The sequence below is a fragment of the Epargyreus clarus genome, unplaced genomic scaffold, assembly GCF_041222505.1.
Source record: "Epargyreus clarus isolate Ecla_fem2 unplaced genomic scaffold, WU_Ecla_fem_2.2 ptg000024l, whole genome shotgun sequence".
NCBI classification, from domain to species: Eukaryota; Metazoa; Arthropoda; class Insecta; order Lepidoptera; family Hesperiidae; genus Epargyreus; species Epargyreus clarus.
In genome coordinates this window covers 11,964,470-11,986,184 of record NW_027332231.1, presented here as the reverse complement: position 1 = coordinate 11,986,184, position 21,715 = coordinate 11,964,470, and the positions used below count along the sequence as shown (strand labels likewise).

The window sequence follows — 21,715 nt, the reverse complement described above, 5'->3', positions numbered from 1 at the left end:
CTGTTGCGATTCATAAATCATGTCTCGCTGCTATTAGTCCAATGTTTAGATCTAAACTGGTGGAAAATACAAGTGAAACTGAATCTGTGATGAACTTACCGAACACAGATGTACTTACTCTGCAGAATTTCAAGAAATGTCTATATTTGAACACTCTTCCTGAAGATAATTTGGAGCGCTTACTGTTGCTATTGTCATTTTTTGGAATTAGACTGTTAGAAATCAGGTGTGTTGACAAAATTATGAGCAACATGCAGCCGGCTGAAGCACTGATGATGCTGGAATTTGCACTGGAACACAAACTAATGGCTCTGTTCTTGGGGATCATGGAAAACGTACAGAAAGGCATTATTAAAGTCTGTGACATTAGAAATAACTACCTCAAATAGATAATTAACAATTAAAGTTTAATTATTACTTTTCATATTCCTTGATTATTGTTTTATTTGTTTATTTGGAAAAACCATTTGAGGCAAAAATTATGATTCATATTAGATTAGATATTATGAGAGTTTTATAATTTTCCATTTGTTGAGTATTATAACAATTATTCTATTGGTTTGCACATTATAGATTTTTTTAAAGTGATATTTAACCACTTTAAGCAAGTATAATATTTATAAAACTGACTATTTATAAAAAATATTTCTTAAGTTGAATAATATATAACATTAATGGTTAAAGTTAAGTTATAAATATGTTACTTGACTATTTATGATAAATATTTTGGATATTTTCAGATAACTATCTATCTATAACTATCTGAAAATATCTATCTATATCTGAAAGTATCTGTAAGTAACTTCTTACGTTTGTGAAATTTGAAAAGTACTTGGAATAAATAATTTCATTATTGTCATTTGTTTTTATCATTTCTTTAATAATTGTACTTGTTTTGTGGACGTAGTCGATTTCTTAATTTAGTAAAATTTGGCAAACAACTTAATGCAAATATAACATTGATTAATATATTTTTTTTACTGTTCATTATTATTTTTTAATTTTTGTTTATCTTTTTTGTTTGTGTTATCTGTTAAGTATTTATTATATAATAATTGTTTTAGTTGTATTGCAGATTTTAGATTGAGTCTCAAATATAAGTCTTATTACAGAATTGTCTCTTCCAGTATGTGATTTTTTAATTATTTGTGTTGATGAAACTCTTTAGAAGTTTTCTTAAGTTTGTTTTTAGTTGTCATTAAAGTAAATAAAGGATTATAAACAGATATGTATCATTTTTTTTACATAATATGCATAATTCCACAGCTTCCTGGTTATTTGTATCTTGATCCCACTACATAAGTGAAATAATATTAGCTGTAGGTACTATTACAGTATTCTTCATGGATAAGCAAATTCGAGAGCATGAGAATTATTGCAAAGCTCAAATGAGTGATAGGGATTTTGAAATAAACTTAAATTTTGATTTTTATAAATAGTTGTAAAGAAAATCTATATTTCTAGCAGTAAATAAATCGAACGCGTAAGTATTACGACACCATGTGTTGGAGTCGCATAAAATTATCAACTTCTAGAAAATGAATGAAAAAGACTTAAGTGACAATGTAAGAAAAAAGTATATCTAGTATTATTCTTAGGCATCCGTAAGGCAATATAATAGTATCAACGTATCTTTTTCTTTAGCTTTAGTGACGTTTTTAAAGCATCAAAGTACCAGTTGCTGACTGATGGTAGGTCTCTGTCGCAGTCCCTGTAGTTCCGGGACCAGAATAGGGCTACGGTATCCCGGCTAGCGCCCCCGGGAAGGACGGCGGTATGTGTGGTCGCATTCCGTTGTATACACTAGACGGTGTGGTGATATAAACTCACCTGGGCGGAGCCCGAAGGGGGAGTGCGCTGAGAGGACTCCTGTCGCGTTCCTTTGGAGATCCCGGAGTCCTCCACGCAGCGCCGAGGAAGGCCACCGAGGGGGTTTTAGTGCGGTAAAAGTACCACATAACCCCTTTTCGCTCCCACGGCAGGTTTTGAAGGTTTCCCCCTCCATAAAACAAAGGTCTCTATCGCAAATGATCCCCTGTGACCAATTCCACATAGAACTGGTTACAACTGAGGCAGATCGTAGATGCATTGCCACTTGTAAGGACTAAGGCGGTCGTGTCATATACGAGTATAACTCTGCCGACATCCACACCCTATCATCTTAACGCTATAAATAGGCTTAACAGTGGTAAGAATACCACTTTTATTTATGCTAAGGCCTACGCTACCATCTAAAATAAATTTGAAGGTCCATCTGCCGAAAATTGGTCGGACCAACTCTGAACCTTCGTGGGCTCATGCACAACAACTTTGCTAAAGATCTCATGATCAAATGCATAGTTTACGATTCTATAAAGGACATGCATACAAACATTATTTTTTTATATATTAATAAATCTTTTCCTGTCTCCTCATCTCCACGTTGGATCTTTACGTGTCCTTCGAAAAGTGGAAAGGCGCGAGATTTAATCACGTTTATCGGATACACTACTGAAATCATTTACCCATACATTTCCAATCAGCACCCCTAGCGGAAGGTATCAGAACTGATTGGGAATATATGAGAAATATGTAAACAAATACAAAAACAGTCATTTTTGTAAAAACGTAAAAACTCATACTAATTGTACAGGATATCCCAGTATGTGTTTCTATGCGCAAAATGTAAGCGTTTCTGACTATTTTGTTTTGTTTCAGTGGCAGCCCTCTGCATCCTGCTAGAAGTAGGAGCTTTGCCCAGTCGCCAGAGTGGTTTCCGATGCAATGATCCAGCCCTCTCTTTCCCCCACTCGGGTGATACCATCTCCATCTCTCTCGTAGCCGTCATTACTGTCTTCGTGCCGTATGTTATAGTAAGTCGCGGTTTTTAAAGTTGTAATAATTTAAATGATAAGAAATATCTTAATATGAGTCTAACAATGCCAGTAAAAGGCACTGTCTAGAAAAAAGACTAATAGGTTTCTTTGTTTTTTTCTTAATATTAAAGTAGAAAACAAACTCGAACTCCACGTGATGGTGAGCTACTTTTTATGGTATGTGAGTAGCAGACGAGCATGCAGTCCACCTCATGGTAAGTGCTACTGCCGCCCATGTAATCTGTAATCGACACCAGATAGGATTAGATATTCCTACCTGAGGTCGGCCACAGATGCGCTGCTACCCGTGAGGACTAAGCTGGAATGCCTCGGAAAAGTATGCCCCCCTTACCACACCCTTCAAACCAGAACACAGCAGCGCTAAACACTGCTGTTATGAGACAGAAATAGGTGTGGCGATGGTGCCGCCGGAGTCGAAACACAAAGGGTACAAATAAGATTAAATTCCTACCTGCGGTTGATCCCAAATGTAGTGCTATCCCTAAGGACCAACTTGGAACATCTCGAATAAGTATATCTCCCATACCACACTCTTCAAAGAGGAAAACAGCAGCGCTTATTATTGCTAGCGGAGTCGACTAATGAAGGATTCTACCATTTTACTCGCTATAGTCCGCGCCAAACTGCTAGTCCGCTCTGAAGTTGTTGCGAACAGGTGTATTCATACAATTTGCTATGGCGACGAGATTCATTTCTATATTCAGAGCGGACCAGCAGTGTTACGCGGACTATACTTGTCAATCATTTATTATAAGATGTCCTTGGTCCAATTTTCTATTATTATTTATCAGATATGGGGCGTCGAGGCTCTGTTATACAGAGATGATGAGTATTCCATGAAGAAGAGCAAATTGCTGGCCAGCGCGCGAACAGCCGGCTTCATCTACAGGGATTATATATACGGAGCTGTGGTCAACCTGACCGTGCTTGAGGTGGTCAAGTGCGTCGTGGGCTCTCCAAGGCCCACGTTCTTTGATCTCTGCGAACCAGACAAAGCTAGGACTTGCAATGGGTAAGTGGTCAACCATACATCTAAGTCTAGTGCAGGGGTTCCCAAAGTGTGCGCCGCGGCGCCCTGGTGCGCCGTAGAAAGTAAAGAGGGGCGCCGTGAGTCGATCCTCTAATCATTGGACACCACAAATATTGGCGTTTTGGTCATCGATTCAAAATGAATATCCAAATTTAACATCCAAAGCATTAAAAAATTTCATTCCGTTTGCAACATCATATCTATGTGAAGCTGGGTTTTCAGATGTAGCTGTGATAAAGAACAAATATCGGATCAATGTGGAGCAAGAAATGAGAATAGCAGTGTCAAGTGATATTCCCCGCTTTGAAAAACTGCGCGGAGATCACTTAGCTCACCCTTCACATTGATTTGACTGAATAAATATCGCATTTTATTTTTGTTATCCTCAAGTCTTTCTTGTTGTTTTCCGTTTAAATTATTTTATAATAACGTATTGTACAATTTCATATTGTGGTGTTTTAAATTTCGTTTCGATCAACCTAAGGTAAGTACTATTATTGTAGTTACCTATTTCTTTCGACTGTCTTCTTCAAATAGTTAGCTAGGACAGGGCACAGGGCGCCGTGAAAGAATATTAAACTTGTAACTGCGCCGCGGGTTACAAAAGATTGGGAACCCCTGGTCTAGTGGGTAAGCAGCACGATGAAACTTCTAAACTAGCTTTTTTTTTTATAATATAAGTGTAGCAGACGAGCATGCAGTCCACCTGATGGTAAGTGGCTACTGCCGCCCATGGACATCTATAATCAACCCCAGATAGAATTAGATATTCCTACCTGAGGTCGGCCACAGATGCGCCGCTACCCCTGAGGACTACGCTGGAACGCCTCGGAAAATTATGTCTCCCTTCAAACAAGAATATAACAGCGCTTAACACTGCTGTTATAAGAAAAAGGTGTGGCGGTGATGCCGCCGGAATCGAACCACAAATGGTTCTACCACTTTCTAAAAGAAAGAAAAAAAACCTTCTGAAAGATTCACGTTGATGTTCATTTGTGATTATATACAGCATTATTGTTTTAGGTCGGAATATGTAAGCAGTTATCAGTGCACCTCGACGAAGTACTCCCGGTACCTCCAAATAGACTCCATAAGAAGCTTCCCCTCTGCACACACGTCGCTCTCTGTGTATTCCGGTCTCTTCCTGGCTGTAAGTAGAAAGAGTATTAAACTTTATTCACTTTTTTTTATAATATAGGAGTCCAGATTAGCATGCTGTCCAGCTTTCTTTTTATAATATGGGAGTAGCAGACGAGCATGCAGTCCACGTGGTTGTAAGACTCGTAAGTGGCTACTGCCGCCCATGAACATCCGTGATCAACCCTAGATAAGATTAGATTTCTACGTGAGGTCGGCCACAGACGCGCCACTACTTGTACGTATTTGTCGGCGAATAAGGCGAATATGTAATATTTGTAATTTTGTAAAATCAAATCAACTTTTTACACTGGGGGCTCCATTCAACTTTCCGCCCGGCCTTTTCGTCAGCTTAGTCCTCAGCAGTAGTGGACTAAGGTCGTCACCTTAGTCCACTACTGCTGCGGACTAAGCTGGAATGTCTATAAAAAATATATCCTTTAAGCTAGAACCCAGGAGCGCTTAGCGTTTGTTATTAGGCAGAAATATGTGTGGCGGTGGCGTGGATGCCACTGGAGTCGAACCATAGATAAATATAGATATCTCACCGCCTTGTAATTGAAGGAAGCCAAAAAATATTTAAATGGCTGACAATTCTGTCAGCCATTTAATGGCTGTTATGGTGTAATTTACGCGGGACAATGCGGGCATGCGCAGTAAAGTGGTGCAAAAACACGAAATCGAAAAAAAAGTGCGGAGAAATATCGCTTCATTCGTAAATGATAAAATCTACATTTTTTTAAATATTTTTCAAACACGAAAATAGATGACAGTGACAATTTCAATTGTCAAAACTGGTTACATTCTTGTGAGGAGTGAGTAATCTTTACTAATCTATGTATATAACCCAACCCATATATTATAAAAAAACCTCGTCTGTAATCTGTAAAGTACGTACCTATCCGTTGCCACATGAATAGAGTTAACCCATATATTATAAAAAAAAACCTCTGTAATCTGTAAAGTACGTATCCGTTGCCGCGTAATAGCACAGCAACTGTTCGCAGTGGTATCTGCAGCGGCGGGCGTTCAGCTGGCACAACCGCTCCGCGCTGCTGGTGCCGCTGCTGCAGCTGCTGTGCGCGCTGTACGCAGTGCTGTGCCCCCTCACCAGGGTCACGGACCGCCGCCACCACTGGTGGGACGTGCTCGCCGGCGCCGTGATGGGACTCTTCACTGTTGTTTACACGGTAAGTCACTGCCCATAGAGATTTTTTTGTCAACCTTCAAATGGTACTATGCCGTGTGCCCCTCACGCGGGTCACGGACCGCCGCCACCACTGGTGGGACGTGCTCGCCGGCGCCGTGATGGGACTCTTCACTGTTGTTTACACGGTAAGTCACTGCCCATAGAGATTTTTTTGTCAACCTTCAAATGGTACTATGCCGTGTGCCCCTCACGCGGGTCACGGACCGCCGCCACCACTGGTGGGACGTGCTCGCCGGCGCCGTGATGGGACTCTTCACTGTTGTTTACACGGTAAGTCACTGCCCATAGAGATTTTTTTGTCAACCTTCAAATGGTACTATGCCGTGTGCCCCTCACGCGGGTCACGGACCGCCGCCACCACTGGTGGGACGTGCTCGCCGGCGCCGTGATGGGACTCTTCACTGTTGTTTACACGGTAAGTCACTGCCCATAGAGATTTTTTTGTCAACCTTCAAATGGTACTATGCCGTGTGCCCCTCACGCGGGTCACGGACCGCCGCCACCACTGGTGGGACGTGCTCGCCGGCGCCGTGATGGGACTCTTCACTGTTGTTTACACGGTAAGTCACTGCCCATAGAGATTTTTTTGTCAACCTTCAAATGGTACTATGCCGTGTGCCCCTCACGCGGGTCACGGACCGCCGCCACCACTGGTGGGACGTGCTCGCCGGCGCCGTGATGGGACTCTTCACTGTTGTTTACACGGTAAGTCACTGCCCATAGAGATTTTTTTGTCAACCTTCAAATGGTACTATGCCGTGTGCCCCTCACGCGGGTCACGGACCGCCGCCACCACTGGTGGGACGTGCTCGCCGGCGCCGTGATGGGACTCTTCACTGTTGTTTACACGGTAAGTCACTGCCCATAGAGATTTTTTTGTCAACCTTCAAATGGTACTATGCCGTGTGCCCCTCACGCGGGTCACGGACCGCCGCCACCACTGGTGGGACGTGCTCGCCGGCGCCGTGATGGGACTCTTCACTGTTGTTTACACGGTAAGTCACTGCCCATAGAGATTTTTTTGTCAACCTTCAAATGGTACTATGCCGTGTGCCCCTCACGCGGGTCACGGACCGCCGCCACCACTGGTGGGACGTGCTCGCCGGCGCCGTGATGGGACTCTTCACTGTTGTTTACACGGTAAGTCACTGCCCATAGAGATTTTTTTGTCAACCTTCAAATGGTACTATGCCGTGTGCCCCTCACGCGGGTCACGGACCGCCGCCACCACTGGTGGGACGTGCTCGCTGGTTCTGTGATGGGACTCTTCACTGTTCTTTACACGGTAAGTCACTGCCGATAGTGATTTTTTTTGTCAACCTTTAAAAGGTACTATGCTGTAGGAGCGGGGTCACGGACCACCGCCACCACTGGTGGGACGTGCTCGCTGGTACCGTGATGGGACTCTTCACTGTTGTTTACACGGTAAGTCACTGCCGATAGTGATTTTTTTTGTCAACCTTTAAAAGGTACTATGCTGTAGGAGCGGGGTCACGGACCACTGCCACCACTGGTGGGACGTGCTCGCTGGTGCCGGGATGGGACTCTTCACTGTTGTTTACACGGTAAGTCTGTGCCAATAGGTGATTTTTGTCATCCTTCAAAAGCTACTATGCCGTGGGAGCGGGGTCAGGGACCACCGCCACCACTGGTGGGACGTGCTCGCCGGCGCCGTGATGGGACTCTTCATTGTTCTTTACACGGTAAGTCATTGTCCATAATGATTTTTGCCAACCTTCAAAAGGAACTATGCCGTGGGAGCGGGGTCACGGACCACCGCCACCACTGGTGGGATGTACTCGCTGGTGCCGTGATGGGACTCTTTACTGTTGTTTATACTGTAAGTCACTGTCTATAGTGATTTTTTTTTGTCATCCTTCAAAAGATACTATGTCGTGGGAGCGGGGTCACGGACCACCGCCACCACTGGTGGGATGTACTCGCTGGTGCCGTGATGGGACTCTTCACTGTTGTTTACACGGTAAGTCACTGCCCATAGAGATTTTTTTGTCAACCTTCAAATGGTACTATGCCGTGTGCCCCTCACGCGGGTCACGGACCGCCGCCACCACTGGTGGGACGTGCTCGCCGGCGCCGTGATGGGACTCTTCACTGTTGTTTACACGGTAAGTCACTGCCCATAGAGATTTTTTTGTCAACCTTCAAATGGTACTATGCCGTGTGCCCCTCACGCGGGTCACGGACCGCCGCCACCACTGGTGGGACGTGCTCGCCGGCGCCGTGATGGGACTCTTCACTGTTCTTTACACGGTAAGTCACTGCCGATAGTGATTTTTTTTTGTCAACCTTTAAAAGGTACTATGCTGTAGGAGCGGGGTCACGGACCACCGCCACCACTGGTGGGATGTACTCGCTGGTGCTGTGATGGGACTCTTCACTGTTGTTTACACGGTAAGTCACTGCTAATAGGCGATAGCCATTTTTTGCCAACCTTTAAAAGGTACTATGCCGTGAGAGCGGGGTTACGGACCACCGCCACCACTGGTGGGACGTGCTCGCTGGTGCCGTGATGGGACTCTTCACTGTTGTTTACACGGTAAGTCTCTGCTTGTCCCTGTAGTTCCGGGACCACAATAGGGCTACGGTATCCCCTGCCCGTCGTAAGAGGCGACTAAAAGGGGGCTTCCAGGGTTGTGGGCGGCAAGAGTGGGAGCTCGAACCGCCCGGGCTGCGACCCCGGGATGGACGGCGGTATGTGTGGTCGCATACCGTTGTGCACACCAGACTGTGTGGCGAGCACAGGCTCACCTGGGTGGAGCCCGATGGGGCAACGCGCTAAGAGGACTCCGGTTGCGTTCCTCTGGAGATCCCGGAGCCCTCTTATCCTACCTGAGGTTGATTACAGATGTCCACGAGCGACAGTAGCCACTTACCATCAGGTGGACTTCATATTTGTCTACATATACTTTGAAAAAAGACGTAAAACCGAGGTCTGTTGTAGGTGGTAGTCCTGTGCAAGAACTTCTCCCAGCCGTCGGTGGTGAGCACCAGCGACATATCGAGCAGCGACGGGAACAACCACCAGTCGGTGCGGCGGCTGCTGTCCAGAGAGGCCAGGGTCGTGGTCTCCTAGCCACAAGCGGTTTGAGCCACGGACAGTGACGTCACAGGACATGCGGTGTGAAGTGTGGTGTAGTGACGTAATAAAGTGGGGACTTCCCTTATCATTAATGATGTAATAGACTTTTTTTTGAAGTGACGTAATAAAGTCGGGGCTTGAATAATGATGTAATAGACTTATTAGTATTAGTTAGCCTATCGCAGGATTTAAGCACTAAGTCTAAATTAGAAGTGCTACAAGGAGGACAAAATGCTACAATCACGCATATCCAAGGAATGGACTAGATAAAGTTGTTTCGTATTGTGAAATAATAATAAATGTTAACGCTTTATTCTTTACGTTATATACAAAAATGTGGTGGTAGTACACGGCGAATGTAGTGTATTCGCTAATATGCCATGTTAGAACTTCTTTATTGAAAAAATTTAGGAAGTTTTGACTATTTTGACAGCATTGGGAGGATAGCCAGCTTTACTGCTAGGTACGTGTGGTGTTTGCCGCAAACTCCAAACCCCCTAACAATGTTTGCTTCATCAAAAGTTGTGCACTTGCAAATCTACACAAACCAAGTCAAACTCTCTATCCACACATTTGAGTTTGTGGTTCCGCAAGCATGCAAACGCGGCATAATAATATATTTGTGCAAATACCAATCCGTTGTTGGCGCTAATATAGGAATCATTGAGCCGCCCTCGATAAAAAAAAGTCGTTGATTCAAAGTTATCTAGATCGAATCATGTTTAGATAAGTTTTGTATTATAAATGATTTTTATTTGTCCAAGTTTGAAAATAATGTGCTGATGATGTATGTTGTAAAAATAGGCAATTAAAACTTAAAATCTTGTTATAAGCTATTTTGCAAAAAACACAAGTATAGTCCGCGTAAATCTGCCAGTCCGCTCTGAATATAGAAATAAATCACGTTGCCATAACAAATTGTATGACTAAATCTGCGCGCAACACCTTCAGAGCGGACTAGCAGTTTGGCGAGGACTATACCTAGGTATTTATAACAAGACAAGTGTCTAATATTTAAATAGACTTATTTTAAGCTAATTGTTCTATGAATGTAAACCAGTGATTCTATTTGAAATTTCGAAGCCTAATTGTAATTATGATGTGTAAGTTTGTTATAAAAAAATGACTTAATGTTATTATTATAAGCTATTGATGATTTTATTCAATGAAAATTGCATTAAAATGTATTGTTCTCAAAATGGCAGTAATTCTAGTCTCATTTATTCTTCATAAAGAGTGAGTGAGAAACATACAAACACATTGATTTCAGATGATAATCTTTATTGAACAAGGTGTCCACATATCGATTGACAACCTTGTATATAGCTCTTTCATTTTTTATCGCATATTAGAATGAGACATGTATCTATACAGTTGCACACACATTTCGACTGTCGTAATTGACTGAATGTAAAATGATGGTTTAATTTTTTACAGCATATAACATCATTATTATATTAGCCGACAAAAAATAGGATAATCCTATTTTACAGTGTCTTTGTGTGCTAATATATTGTAATGATATTCAATTGAGATGAAATATGACTGCACTACAGTTATTGTATTACATTATATTGTAGTAACGATTATGGTCGCTACTACAATATAATGTAATACAAGAACTGTGACTAAAACATGAAATTAAATATTTTATGTAATGCTGTTAACGTTGACTTATTGTTAATTAAATAAAAGAGGAATTTTAATAACCTACAATTTCGAAGCAGCATAAGTGGCAGAAAGCTTGCAAAATGTAGAAATTGTAGAATTTTGTCATGTAATTAGTCATGACCCTCTGGGGGTTAACGGACCTTTCCAAAGGTTCATATTCACATAATGGATGAAATATTATATAAACTAGCTTTACCATTTGTGCGCTTACGATTTCTAACAAAAGTGCAAACATAACAATATTTAAACAAAGAATATATATTGTAATATTTTTAAAGCGACCCGCTTACTGGAAAAGGTTGAGAAACACTGGTCTAGATTTAAATTATCGAACTAATAATATCTACTCTACTTACCATAATTTATTTTAATATAGGAATGTATATATTTAGTTAATTTATTTATCAGAAACATTGACTTAGGAACTAATAAATTTCGGGTGTGCGCTCCAAAACGTCCATACAAAAAGTACTACAGTAAAAGTACTACAATAGTTGGCAAGTTATCACTTGTTCGAACACCTAATTATTATTATTAACACGAAACGGCGTTATTACGCCGTTTCGTGTTATTAAATTATTCAAAATTTAACTTGAAAGTAGAAAAAAACTTGGTACAAATTAATTGGTACATAGTTTATTCATATAATTTGAGTTTTTATAAATAGATTTCAAATTAATATGTTACTTATGTTTGTCAATGGGTAATTTTCCGAAAATTTGTAAACCATGAAATTTGAAAAAATATTTTTCCGAAAATTAAAACAAGGCGAAATGTTGACTATTATTATCTATCGTAAAATTTTGATTACCGTAAAGTGAAATAAGGACTTCTGTCGCCAGATTCTGGAACCGCCTGATTGTTCTAGAAAAATATAGGACATTTTCTTCTTTCTAGATTTGATTGTGCAACTTTTCTGTTAGGATATTTTTCAAGACATTTAGACCCGACGTCTATTAATATATCTAAGTCAGTGACATGAAACGACAGTATTTACTGTACAGTACCTGTCTAGTCGTAAGTTTTAAAATATTAGATTTTAAATATATTTTGATATAGATATCCCACCATAAAAATAATCATGTATACATAGCTACCATACCTAATATATTCATAAATCATCACAAATAATGAATAACATAAGTATAAAGCAGAATATAAATATATTATTGATAAAAAGAGGAAATTTTTAAAAGTATTTTTTATATTTTTGTCTCACAAGCCAGAGAAATATCTTTCCACAACTAAAATTGGTTTTGAAATATTTAATAAAAGGATTTTTTAGAGATTTTCTTTCCACAAATCCATGGTTCTGTGGAGATTTGGTTTTCTTTAAAAAAATATATGTGAAAATAGTTGAGTTGGCAACACTAGAAGTAATGGAGGGAAATACTTTTTAAATTTCAATTCTTGTAATATTCTACTACATTCCTTGCATTTAGGTGTAGAAGTGGGCAGTTGTAAATATTAATTTCAAGTGTATGTGTGTGTTTTGCCTTTGACTATGAAATATAGAAATTGAATAATTATAATTTAGTTTTAATGTGATTTTTCCCTTTTTTATCCTATTATTTATAATATAACTTTAAGTTATACAAGTTGATAATCAATAAAGCAGTAATTGAGCTTGATTTAAAATTAGGTATCACTTGCTGAGGGGCTGCGGGTTCCAACCTAGGCAACCTACGTACCTGAGAGTTTTATAAGAAAAAAAAGTTCTGAAAAACGTCATGTCTGCAAATCTGCACTGTCAACACGGTTGAGTATGGCCTAAACTCCTCTGTTGATGAAGTTGACAACGACTCATTAATGAAACTTTTTAGAGAATAACATAAGATGGCAAAGACGGGACGTGGAGCCTAATACAAAATACAAAACACATTGAAATAAACACCTACACCAGTAAATAACACAGCAAACAAGAAGCATTTCTATTTGTTTCTCGCTCACTTATTATAGAGTACAAGCGAGAGGTATTATTATTAAAAGATTTGAACATATTTAAAACTTCTCAAGCATTAATTGTAGGAGTTAGGCTGAATGGATTGTATTCGTAACAATATTTTCATTTTGTTTCACAAACTACGTCATTACGTATGTCAATCTTCTGTCAAGTAGACAGACAGGTTTCAGAAAATTCTAAGTTTACGATTAGGCCGTCTATAATGTAGCGGTTCGTGACTATAAGTATAGGGTGGGACTGGCGGGGGCCCCGGCTCCACGGGGCCTCTGGCCCCAGTGGCAGTGAGTTCAGAAGTGTCCATAAGAATCTCTGAAATGAGGATAAATCACTGAAATAATTCGTCAGGATAAACAATCACTAAAGTACGTATCCGTGAGCGAAAAAAATCTATAAGACATTTGTAAATTGAAATTATAATGTGACTAGTTTTCTTAATGCCCCAAGCAATGATTTTGCCGATTTTTGCCACGCATCACATACGTTGTTTAGATACCCCACTGGTAGCAGTTGTAAAAGAAATAATATTTTTTTTAGATATGCTTAATGCCTGCTAGAACAATTTTTGAAAATCCACTTGTGCATAGTTTTTTTTGTTATTTGGAAGCAGTGGGTACTGCCCATGAACAATTATAATAAATACCAATTAAGATTAGATTCCTACGTGTGGTCGGCCACACATTTTAAGTTCTTTCTTAGGTTTTTCTGATCCCCAACGGATCTATAAATTTCAAATTCTTATTAGGTTACTTTTTAAATGAATATTCCTCGTTAGCAATCAGCCTTACACTTGATGGAACTACAAATAACCACTATAGATTTAAACACCACTTTCAAATAATAGCCCGCGTATACGAAAGATACATTTGCAAACCAAAAGTCGTAATTTTTGCAAATGATGCTCTTAACTGATGTATAAGAGTATTGTAAAGAGACAAGTAGGTATTTTTGGAAACAATCAATGCGAATTACCTACTTATGCAAACAAAATACAAAATACTTACAAATGTAAGTAAAGAATAATGATTATTTAAATAATACATACCTAAGTCAACGCGGTGAAGAGACAATTCGACCAATTTTTCAAATTATTGTACATATAATTAAATTATAAGTATAGTCCGCGCCAAACTTCTAGTCCGCTCTGAAGTTGTTGCGCGCAGAGAGCGAATGCGGTCGAACACAACTATAAACATATAGGTACTCCGTAACAACAGTGAGGGCACACTAACGCAGCTACGAGTATGTACCCGTGGGCGAGAGCGGGCAGCGAACGGGTGCTGGGAGGGTCCCGGCCTATTTTCGTCACGCCAATATCTATAATTTGCTGATGCGACGCGACTCGTTTCTATATTCAGAGCGGACTACAAGTTTGGGCGGACTCTACTTATTTACAACTATGTCGGGCGGTTTCACCCGTGTCGTGCGTTTAATCTCATTTTCATTGATCTCTCGTGTACTATATGACAGCACATACTATAGAGAGCTCAAACTGGGTTCCCTGGTTTTAGATTGCCGAAGCTTCCGCAATGGAATATGACATCTAAGTATCTAAAATTTATTTTAACCGGAACTCTGACTTCTGATGAACACTTCCTACAACAGTGGCATAGTATATATCGGTAAAAAGGAATAAGTATTAGAGTATTGGAACCAACAAAATTTTCGCATTATATGTTTTAAAAAACTTAAAAAAATTACAAATATAAATATAATGCATTTATTTTTACATTTTTGTTTCAATATCGATAGCGTTAATGTTCCGTTTTTGAAACTTATAACGTGGAATTTTAGTTCCGATACCGTCCACGGAGGCCCAGTGTGAGCGAAATCGCAAACGGTGAACGTTTTCGAGCAAACATACAAACTCATACTCATCAACTCATACTAAGGGTACCTTATGCCGGACTTTATTGGGTTTAAAATGATAATTATACTCTTATCAGAACCCATAATATAGGCGTTTATGTGATATATAAAGTTATTTTATGTCAGCAATGTGTAATTATTATTAGGTACCAGTAATTAGTATAAGTGCCGTGTTTGTCATTCTTTAGCATTTTTGTTTGATATTCAGTTGGGTATATTTACGGAACAATAAAAACTAATTATTTATTGTAGGTGTTTGAAGGTGGTAGATTTGACCCTTTGTGGTTAGACTCCGGTGGCACCACCGCCACACCTATTTCTACCTAATAACAGCAGTGTTACGTGTGGTAAGGGAGTCATACTTTTTTGAGGCGTTCCAGCTTAGTCCTCAGGGGTAGCGGCGCATCTGTGGCCGACCTTGGGTAGGAATATCTATCCTATCTGGGGTTGATTACAGATGTCCATGGCGGCAGGAGCCACTTACCATCAGGTAGACTGCATGCTCGTTTGCTACTCGTATATTATAAGAAAAAATGTGAATATTTTTCTTTATTTATTACTTTTATCCATGAAACATTGTTAAATGTTCAAGGTATTTTATCATGTCACAAAAAGGTTACTTGATACAAAATAAATCCTTATAATACATTTTGTAAATCAGAGGTGGTCCCTAAAAAATACAGATAATAAACTGATTTGTTATCATTCGCATTCTTTGGAAAATGAAACAGAAGCCGTTATCCCTGATAAGACTAAACTGTAATTGACCATTTAACAGGTGGTCTGATGTCATTAGTGGAAAAACACATGTCGTAATGATTGCATTCCGAGCCTCATTATTGGAGATAAGAGTGTTGCCAGTGTTTAATGACATGTTAAGTGTTAATGTTAAGCTTAATGACAGTGTTACCATTTTTTTTTTGTTTACGAGGGGGAAACCTTCAAAAGGTACCCGGTGTCGTGAGAGCGACGCAGGGTTATGTGGGATTCTTACCGCACTAAAACCCCCGGTGGCCGCCTCTTGCGACAGGCAGGGGATACCGTAGCCATATTCTGGTCCCGAAACTACAGGGACAAATGACAGTGTTACCATGTCGTATTTGTTAACCATTCAATAGTGATAGTGTCCTTATTCAACTAACTAAGCAGTGCTTTATAGTAGGAATCCCCGTCAATCCAGTAATAATAGTGGGGCTGTTGGGCACGTATCCTCTCTCGAAGTCAGACTTCACATACCTTTTAGAACTTTTTTAAAGACGCCCAGGGGGCCTACCACCATCTTTTAAAAACCATTATAGTTCAGGAAAGTTGTATTTCCTCCTTAAAACAGTAAAATATTCCGTCATATATAGTTGAACAAACTTAAACCCTTATTAATCTTTCGCTTATCCATTGTATAAAACTGAAATTGTCATATTTTGCTTAAAAAGTTAAATTTTCTGCAAAAGTAGTAAAAGTATGATTAAAATAATATTGTGTTAAGAGATGGTAGTAACCCCCCAAGGTGTGTAGGCTTCCTCACAATGTTTTCCTTCGACTTTTAATCAAGTAATATGACTGTATTAAAGTAATGTCCATCTTGGTAGGCAACATTTGGTTCGATTGAGTATTAATCTTAGTAGGTGCCTATTATTATTTATAATTGTATTTATTGTATAACGGACGTTAGGCTATATGCCACAGGCGAAATTTTTCACCTCGACAATTTTCTAAATGTAAAAATGAATGAATTTAAAGTAAAAATAAGGATGCGTTATTTCTGCACTTAACTCTTGATGCATGCAGTGTAGCTGTAGGCTTTATTTTCGTGGCCTTAAAATTACAAATCTGTTTACTGCTCTAACATTTACGTTGCCACGATTTAAGCTCAATTCACATTTACAGACACGTTAAAACAGTCTCAACGTATCTCCACTTAAAATATTTGTGGCGACTTTCCGCTACTCATCAATAGATGGCGTTACGCGTATTCTGAATCACGCTATCGAAGTTTTCTCACCATTGCATACTCGTATATACAAGTTCCGAACTGAGACCGTCGGAGTACGGGTGCTCCCTGGGCATGATCCCCTAGCCTGGCAGGAGATCTCCTTTTACCAAACATTCCTCTATAAAATCTGATAACCATTTTCATTAGCGTCCCGCTTATACTGAACACTTATATTATAAAGATTAAGCTGATTGTCTAGTTATAGATAGCCGATTTTTATTGTCATCGGTTAAAACCTTTCTTAATTATGGGTCAAAACACATTTTAAAACCCAACTTTTTAAGGTGATAGAATCCTTTATTGTTCGAATCACGAGGCACCATCGCCACACCTATTTTACTTTTACCTATTTGCTTTAGAAAAAAAATGGGTTTTTTCCATACATTTTCAATCAGCGCCCCAGCGGACTGTATCAGAACTGATAGGAAATGTATAGGAAATATGTAAACAAATACAAAAACAGTCATTTTTGTAAAGACATCACAATTCATACTAAGGGTACTGTTACTGTTTGGCATACAGTGTCTGTATGTGAACATAGCCTTACGTTACAGAGTTGTGATTGTCGTTGCACGGAAATGTATGGGCAAATACGTACACAAATACAAAAACAATCATTTTTATAAAAACGTAAAACCTCATACAAAGGGTACTGTTACTGTTTAGTATACAGTGTCTGTATGTGAACATAGCCTTACGTTACAGAATTGTGATTGTGATTGCACGCATTAATCAAATTGCCAAGCGAGAACATTACAAAACTAATTTCCGACGAAATAACTCAGTGTTGCAGTAAATGTCAGCCGGCTCATTATCTATAATGTTTGCTTTAATCTAACCGTCACTTCGAATAATGTTACGTTGGATAATATTGGCTTTGAAGTTATAAGAACAGTGGTAGAACGCTTTGTTGGCTATGAAGCTTCTCTAGCTAAAGTGTATATTGTAAGCTATTCCGTTTTAACCCTAAGATGCCAGGGGCCCCCGACATAACAGGGGCCCCGAAAAGCCAATGATTGAGACGGTACGCTAAAAGTTATGTTTAACATTTCTAAAATTATGACTATTCACTGCTATATTGTCCTTAAATTATTTCCAAGGGCCCTCGTGCCCAGGGGCCCCAGCATTCCTAATTGTATGCTCAAACTTTATTACTACTGGACACAAAAGTTGAAAGGTGGTGGAGCCAGTGGTTATTGCTGTCTCACTGCTAGGCTTCTCTGAGAACGATAGGGTTCTAGCAACAGTCCATCGCGCTGGCTAAGTGCAGATTGATAGGATCTCATAGATCTACATTCATTATTTAGATGAATATGTCTGGCCAGGGATCGAACCCGGAACCCCGTGCGCGTCAAACCTGTATGGTGACCGCTCGACACGGATCGATTACCAGCATTATTAGCTAGTGTTTATAAAATAAGATTCAGTTTGTAAACGTGTAACAGTAATTGTTTCATGGTGTCTATCATATTACATTCTGGCTACGTTTTGTTATGTAAATCACACGTTGTATCAAGGAAACAGTAGTTTTGGAAAATCACTGGTTATTCGCTGTTTGCGAATAGTAAAGAAGTAGGTATTATGTACAAGGACGCCTATTATCCGGGGGGAGCATTTCTAGTAGGGGACAACTGCTCTTCTTAGTTGCGCCCCGGTCCCCTTTTTACCCCTATTAAATCATTTATTTCCTGTGAAAGTAAGACAATACCGTTTTCAGATGACGTTCCATCTTAGTCCTCAAGGGTAACGAAGCTTTTGTGACCGATCTCAGGTAGAAGACTATTAGCTTATTTATTTTAATTCAATCAGATTGGAAGTAGTAAACTATATCAGGTGGACTGCATGCATGTTAACTACTACATATAATTAAAGTGCATAGGTACTATGTATAAAGCCCGATAGGGGCACCCCGCTCGGAGGACTCCGGTTGCGTACCATCGGAGATCCCGGAGTTCTGCACCAAGCGCTGAGGACGGCCACCGGGGGTTTTTAGTGCGGTAAAAATCCCACATAACCCAGCGTCGCTCCCACGTCGTCGGGTACCTTTTGAAGGTTTTCCCCTCGTAAAAAAAACGACGACGACGTACGTAGAACCCTCGTCTTCTTACTTTTAAACTCCAATAAAACTCAAAATTTCTCACAGCGGAAAGGTCAACCTTTGATAAGAAAATCTTAGGAAACCCTATAAAGTTCTTATCATCCTTCATTAAAAGCTCCGTTAATACTAATCCCGAACAATATTTTATCTGTGGCGTTGTAAATTATCTGTGCTTAAGCGGTTCTCTAGGACACCGTGACCACACACGACGGTAAAAAGAAATAAGGCCAAGTGCGAGTCGAACTCGCACACGGAGGGTTCCGTACGACATTTTTTATTTTTATTATTTGTTATCATAGCAGCTAGAGATGTTTGTACATTGTATGAACTGCCTACCTATTACGGTTCAATAGATAAAGCGAAAAACGCTGCAAAGTGACGGGTTCTTTTATTGGGACCCCATTTTATTTCGAAGCTATTTTTATTTTTAGTATTTTTTGTTACAGCGACCACCAAAATTTCAATTCCTACCTACTACGGTCCAATGGATAGAGCCCTGTGACAGGTGAAGAGACAGCGGAGGCTTAGTAATGGGATTTCGGTTTTAACCCTTGGGTACGGAACCCTAAAAGTAAAAAGTGTGTGGTCCCTTCTTGTGTAGTCTTGTTTTGATGGTCTGTTGTCCTTAATTTTATGTATAGCTCATGTAATCTTAGACGAAAAGTTAATAGCGTAGCGAAAAAATTCTAAGTCTATGGTTAAAAGGTACTTAAAGTCGTCGAGTTGTTATGATCGCGTTTTTTGTTACGTATAGAGTGTTAATTTTATTGGTTTTTATGAAGTAAGTGCTTAGGGTCGTAACATACGAGCGACAGAGCTAATACTCGAACGACAACTCGTCATCATTATGACATTATTGTCCTACTGCTGGGCACGTGTCTCTCAGAATGAGAAGGATTAGGCCATAGTCCACCGCGCCAGCCAAGTGTGTATTGGTAGACTGCACATTTGTTTTTCTTTTTAATTTCTTTGAGATGCAGTTTTCCGAGCGACAATACTTGCTGATGATTATAAATAGGTAATTTTTGTGCTTTCTAAACTCACAGCCCCACACTAGGATTCCCTGTATAATGGATACCATGAACACATAGACGAATACACAAACACCCGAACCCAGAATGGTAATCTAAATCATTTACATATGCAATAGGCCAGGGATCGAACCTGGGACCTTCTACGCGTCACACCGACATGGTGACCGCTCCACCACGCAAGTTGTCCGGCAAGTTGGAGAACCTTGAAAAATAAAAAATAATTACGCTTTGCTATACCTTCAAATCGTAACAGCAGCTCTAAACTGCTGATACAATGCAGAAATAGGTGTGACACCGGTGCCACCAAAGCACGAAGAATTCTCTCACAAACATTTAAAAAAATGCGTCGATACAAAAAAACAGGTGTCAATAACAAACGAGTGTTGTTTATATAGAAAAACGAGTTTTTCGAAAAATAGAAATACACAAGTGCGCACCTTGTATGCATTTCCGGAGGTTTGTTTGAGCTACAAGTTAGCTTTTGGGCATGTTGTAGTTAGACTGCACTTTAGGACAATTTGGAAAATATCAAAAGTTTAAACAAGTCTTCGTTTATTATTTCTTGTAGTCATTTTTTTTAAATGTTATGACTTTTTTCGCCGCTTCTTCTCCAAAAAAACACCTTATGAAGTGGTGATAAATATATTGACGTTCAACCAGAGTTCTGTAAAGAATCCACCGTGAATAAAATATTTTTGATTTCATTCAAAGATTTATTTAAGCTACATTGCTTTTTGAAGAATAATGACTGATGGGTTATCGTCGTTTGGTTCGTTTTGGGCTGGACTATGAGTACCAAAAAAAAAAACAAAGCACTTCATTCACTTTTATATAATTTTAATTGGATTGGTATTAAAACCAATAAAATTATATAAATCCGCTCCTTCAAAAACATTCCCCAAGCAGGATTAATTGGACAAAAAGATAAATGTAGGTACATATATTTAGCAATATTATTAATTAGTGATTGAAAAACTGCCAGAAAACGCCGATTTGAATTATAAAATGGCCTATAACTAAATACCTACATATTTATTACAAAAAAATATTAATCAACTATTTGTTTTTCTATAAAATACTACGTTTTAAAACTCTCTACAACGAAAGTCTAAAGTTTAAACAATCAAACAAAAGTGGGGATTAATGGTGAAACCGACCCATTTGTTTTTTGTACCATAGATCAAGTAAATAATAGAGTCCTAACATAATATAAGCACTTTCTGATATTTCGTTACTAACACCCATTATTGATATTCAATCTATCCATTTGTACCAACCAAAGATAGAAATTTTAGATTTTAGTATGAATAAAGTTGTCAAAAATCGATTCTTGGTAGGCAGGACTTTGGATATATTGGTTATTCATGGCTGTCATAATTGCTATGACAAGATAAACTACCGTAACTAATAAGTTATAAAGTTACTGTAGACTCATATAAAGTTAAACATTTCATTTCATTCTATTTAACTCATTAATTGAATATATAAAACTGCATCTATAAAATATATTAATGAGCAATCTGACTGTTAATCTGACAAATAGATACATTTTTGTTTATATATTGTATCTACAAATTATTTACAATGTTTAGCGAGATGTCACCACTCATAAGTGTACTGCAATTTAGCATGTATTATTCATAGTTTAACAAATATATTTAATAGTGAACAGTATGTGCCCATGATTAAATAAATAAATATGAGTCTGAAATAAAATATAGTCCTTAAAAATTGGTTAGA

At 39.1% G+C, this 21,715-nt stretch overlaps 2 protein-coding genes across 4 annotated transcripts in view; one reads left to right on the top strand and one right to left on the bottom strand.

Annotated features, from left to right (window-relative positions):
• Positions 1–12,556, top strand: part of LOC140752400 (phospholipid phosphatase 2) — a 92,649-nt gene extending 80,093 nt beyond the window's left edge. For both annotated transcript variants that reach the window (XM_073086680.1, XM_073086681.1), the window contains exons 3-7: positions 2,698–2,852; positions 3,668–3,888; positions 4,930–5,056; positions 6,051–6,233; positions 9,216–12,556. In XM_073086680.1, the coding sequence (XP_072942781.1) occupies positions 2,698–2,852; positions 3,668–3,888; positions 4,930–5,056; positions 6,051–6,233; positions 9,216–9,347 (818 nt within the window). In that variant the 3' untranslated portion in view covers positions 9,348–12,556. The remainder of the gene's footprint in view (positions 1–2,697; positions 2,853–3,667; positions 3,889–4,929; positions 5,057–6,050; positions 6,234–9,215) is intronic.
• The window catches only part of LOC140752399 (BOS complex subunit NCLN), a 217,814-nt gene that overhangs the window by 54,743 nt on the left and 141,356 nt on the right, over positions 1–21,715 (bottom strand). The gene's annotated exons all lie outside the window — the stretch shown is intronic.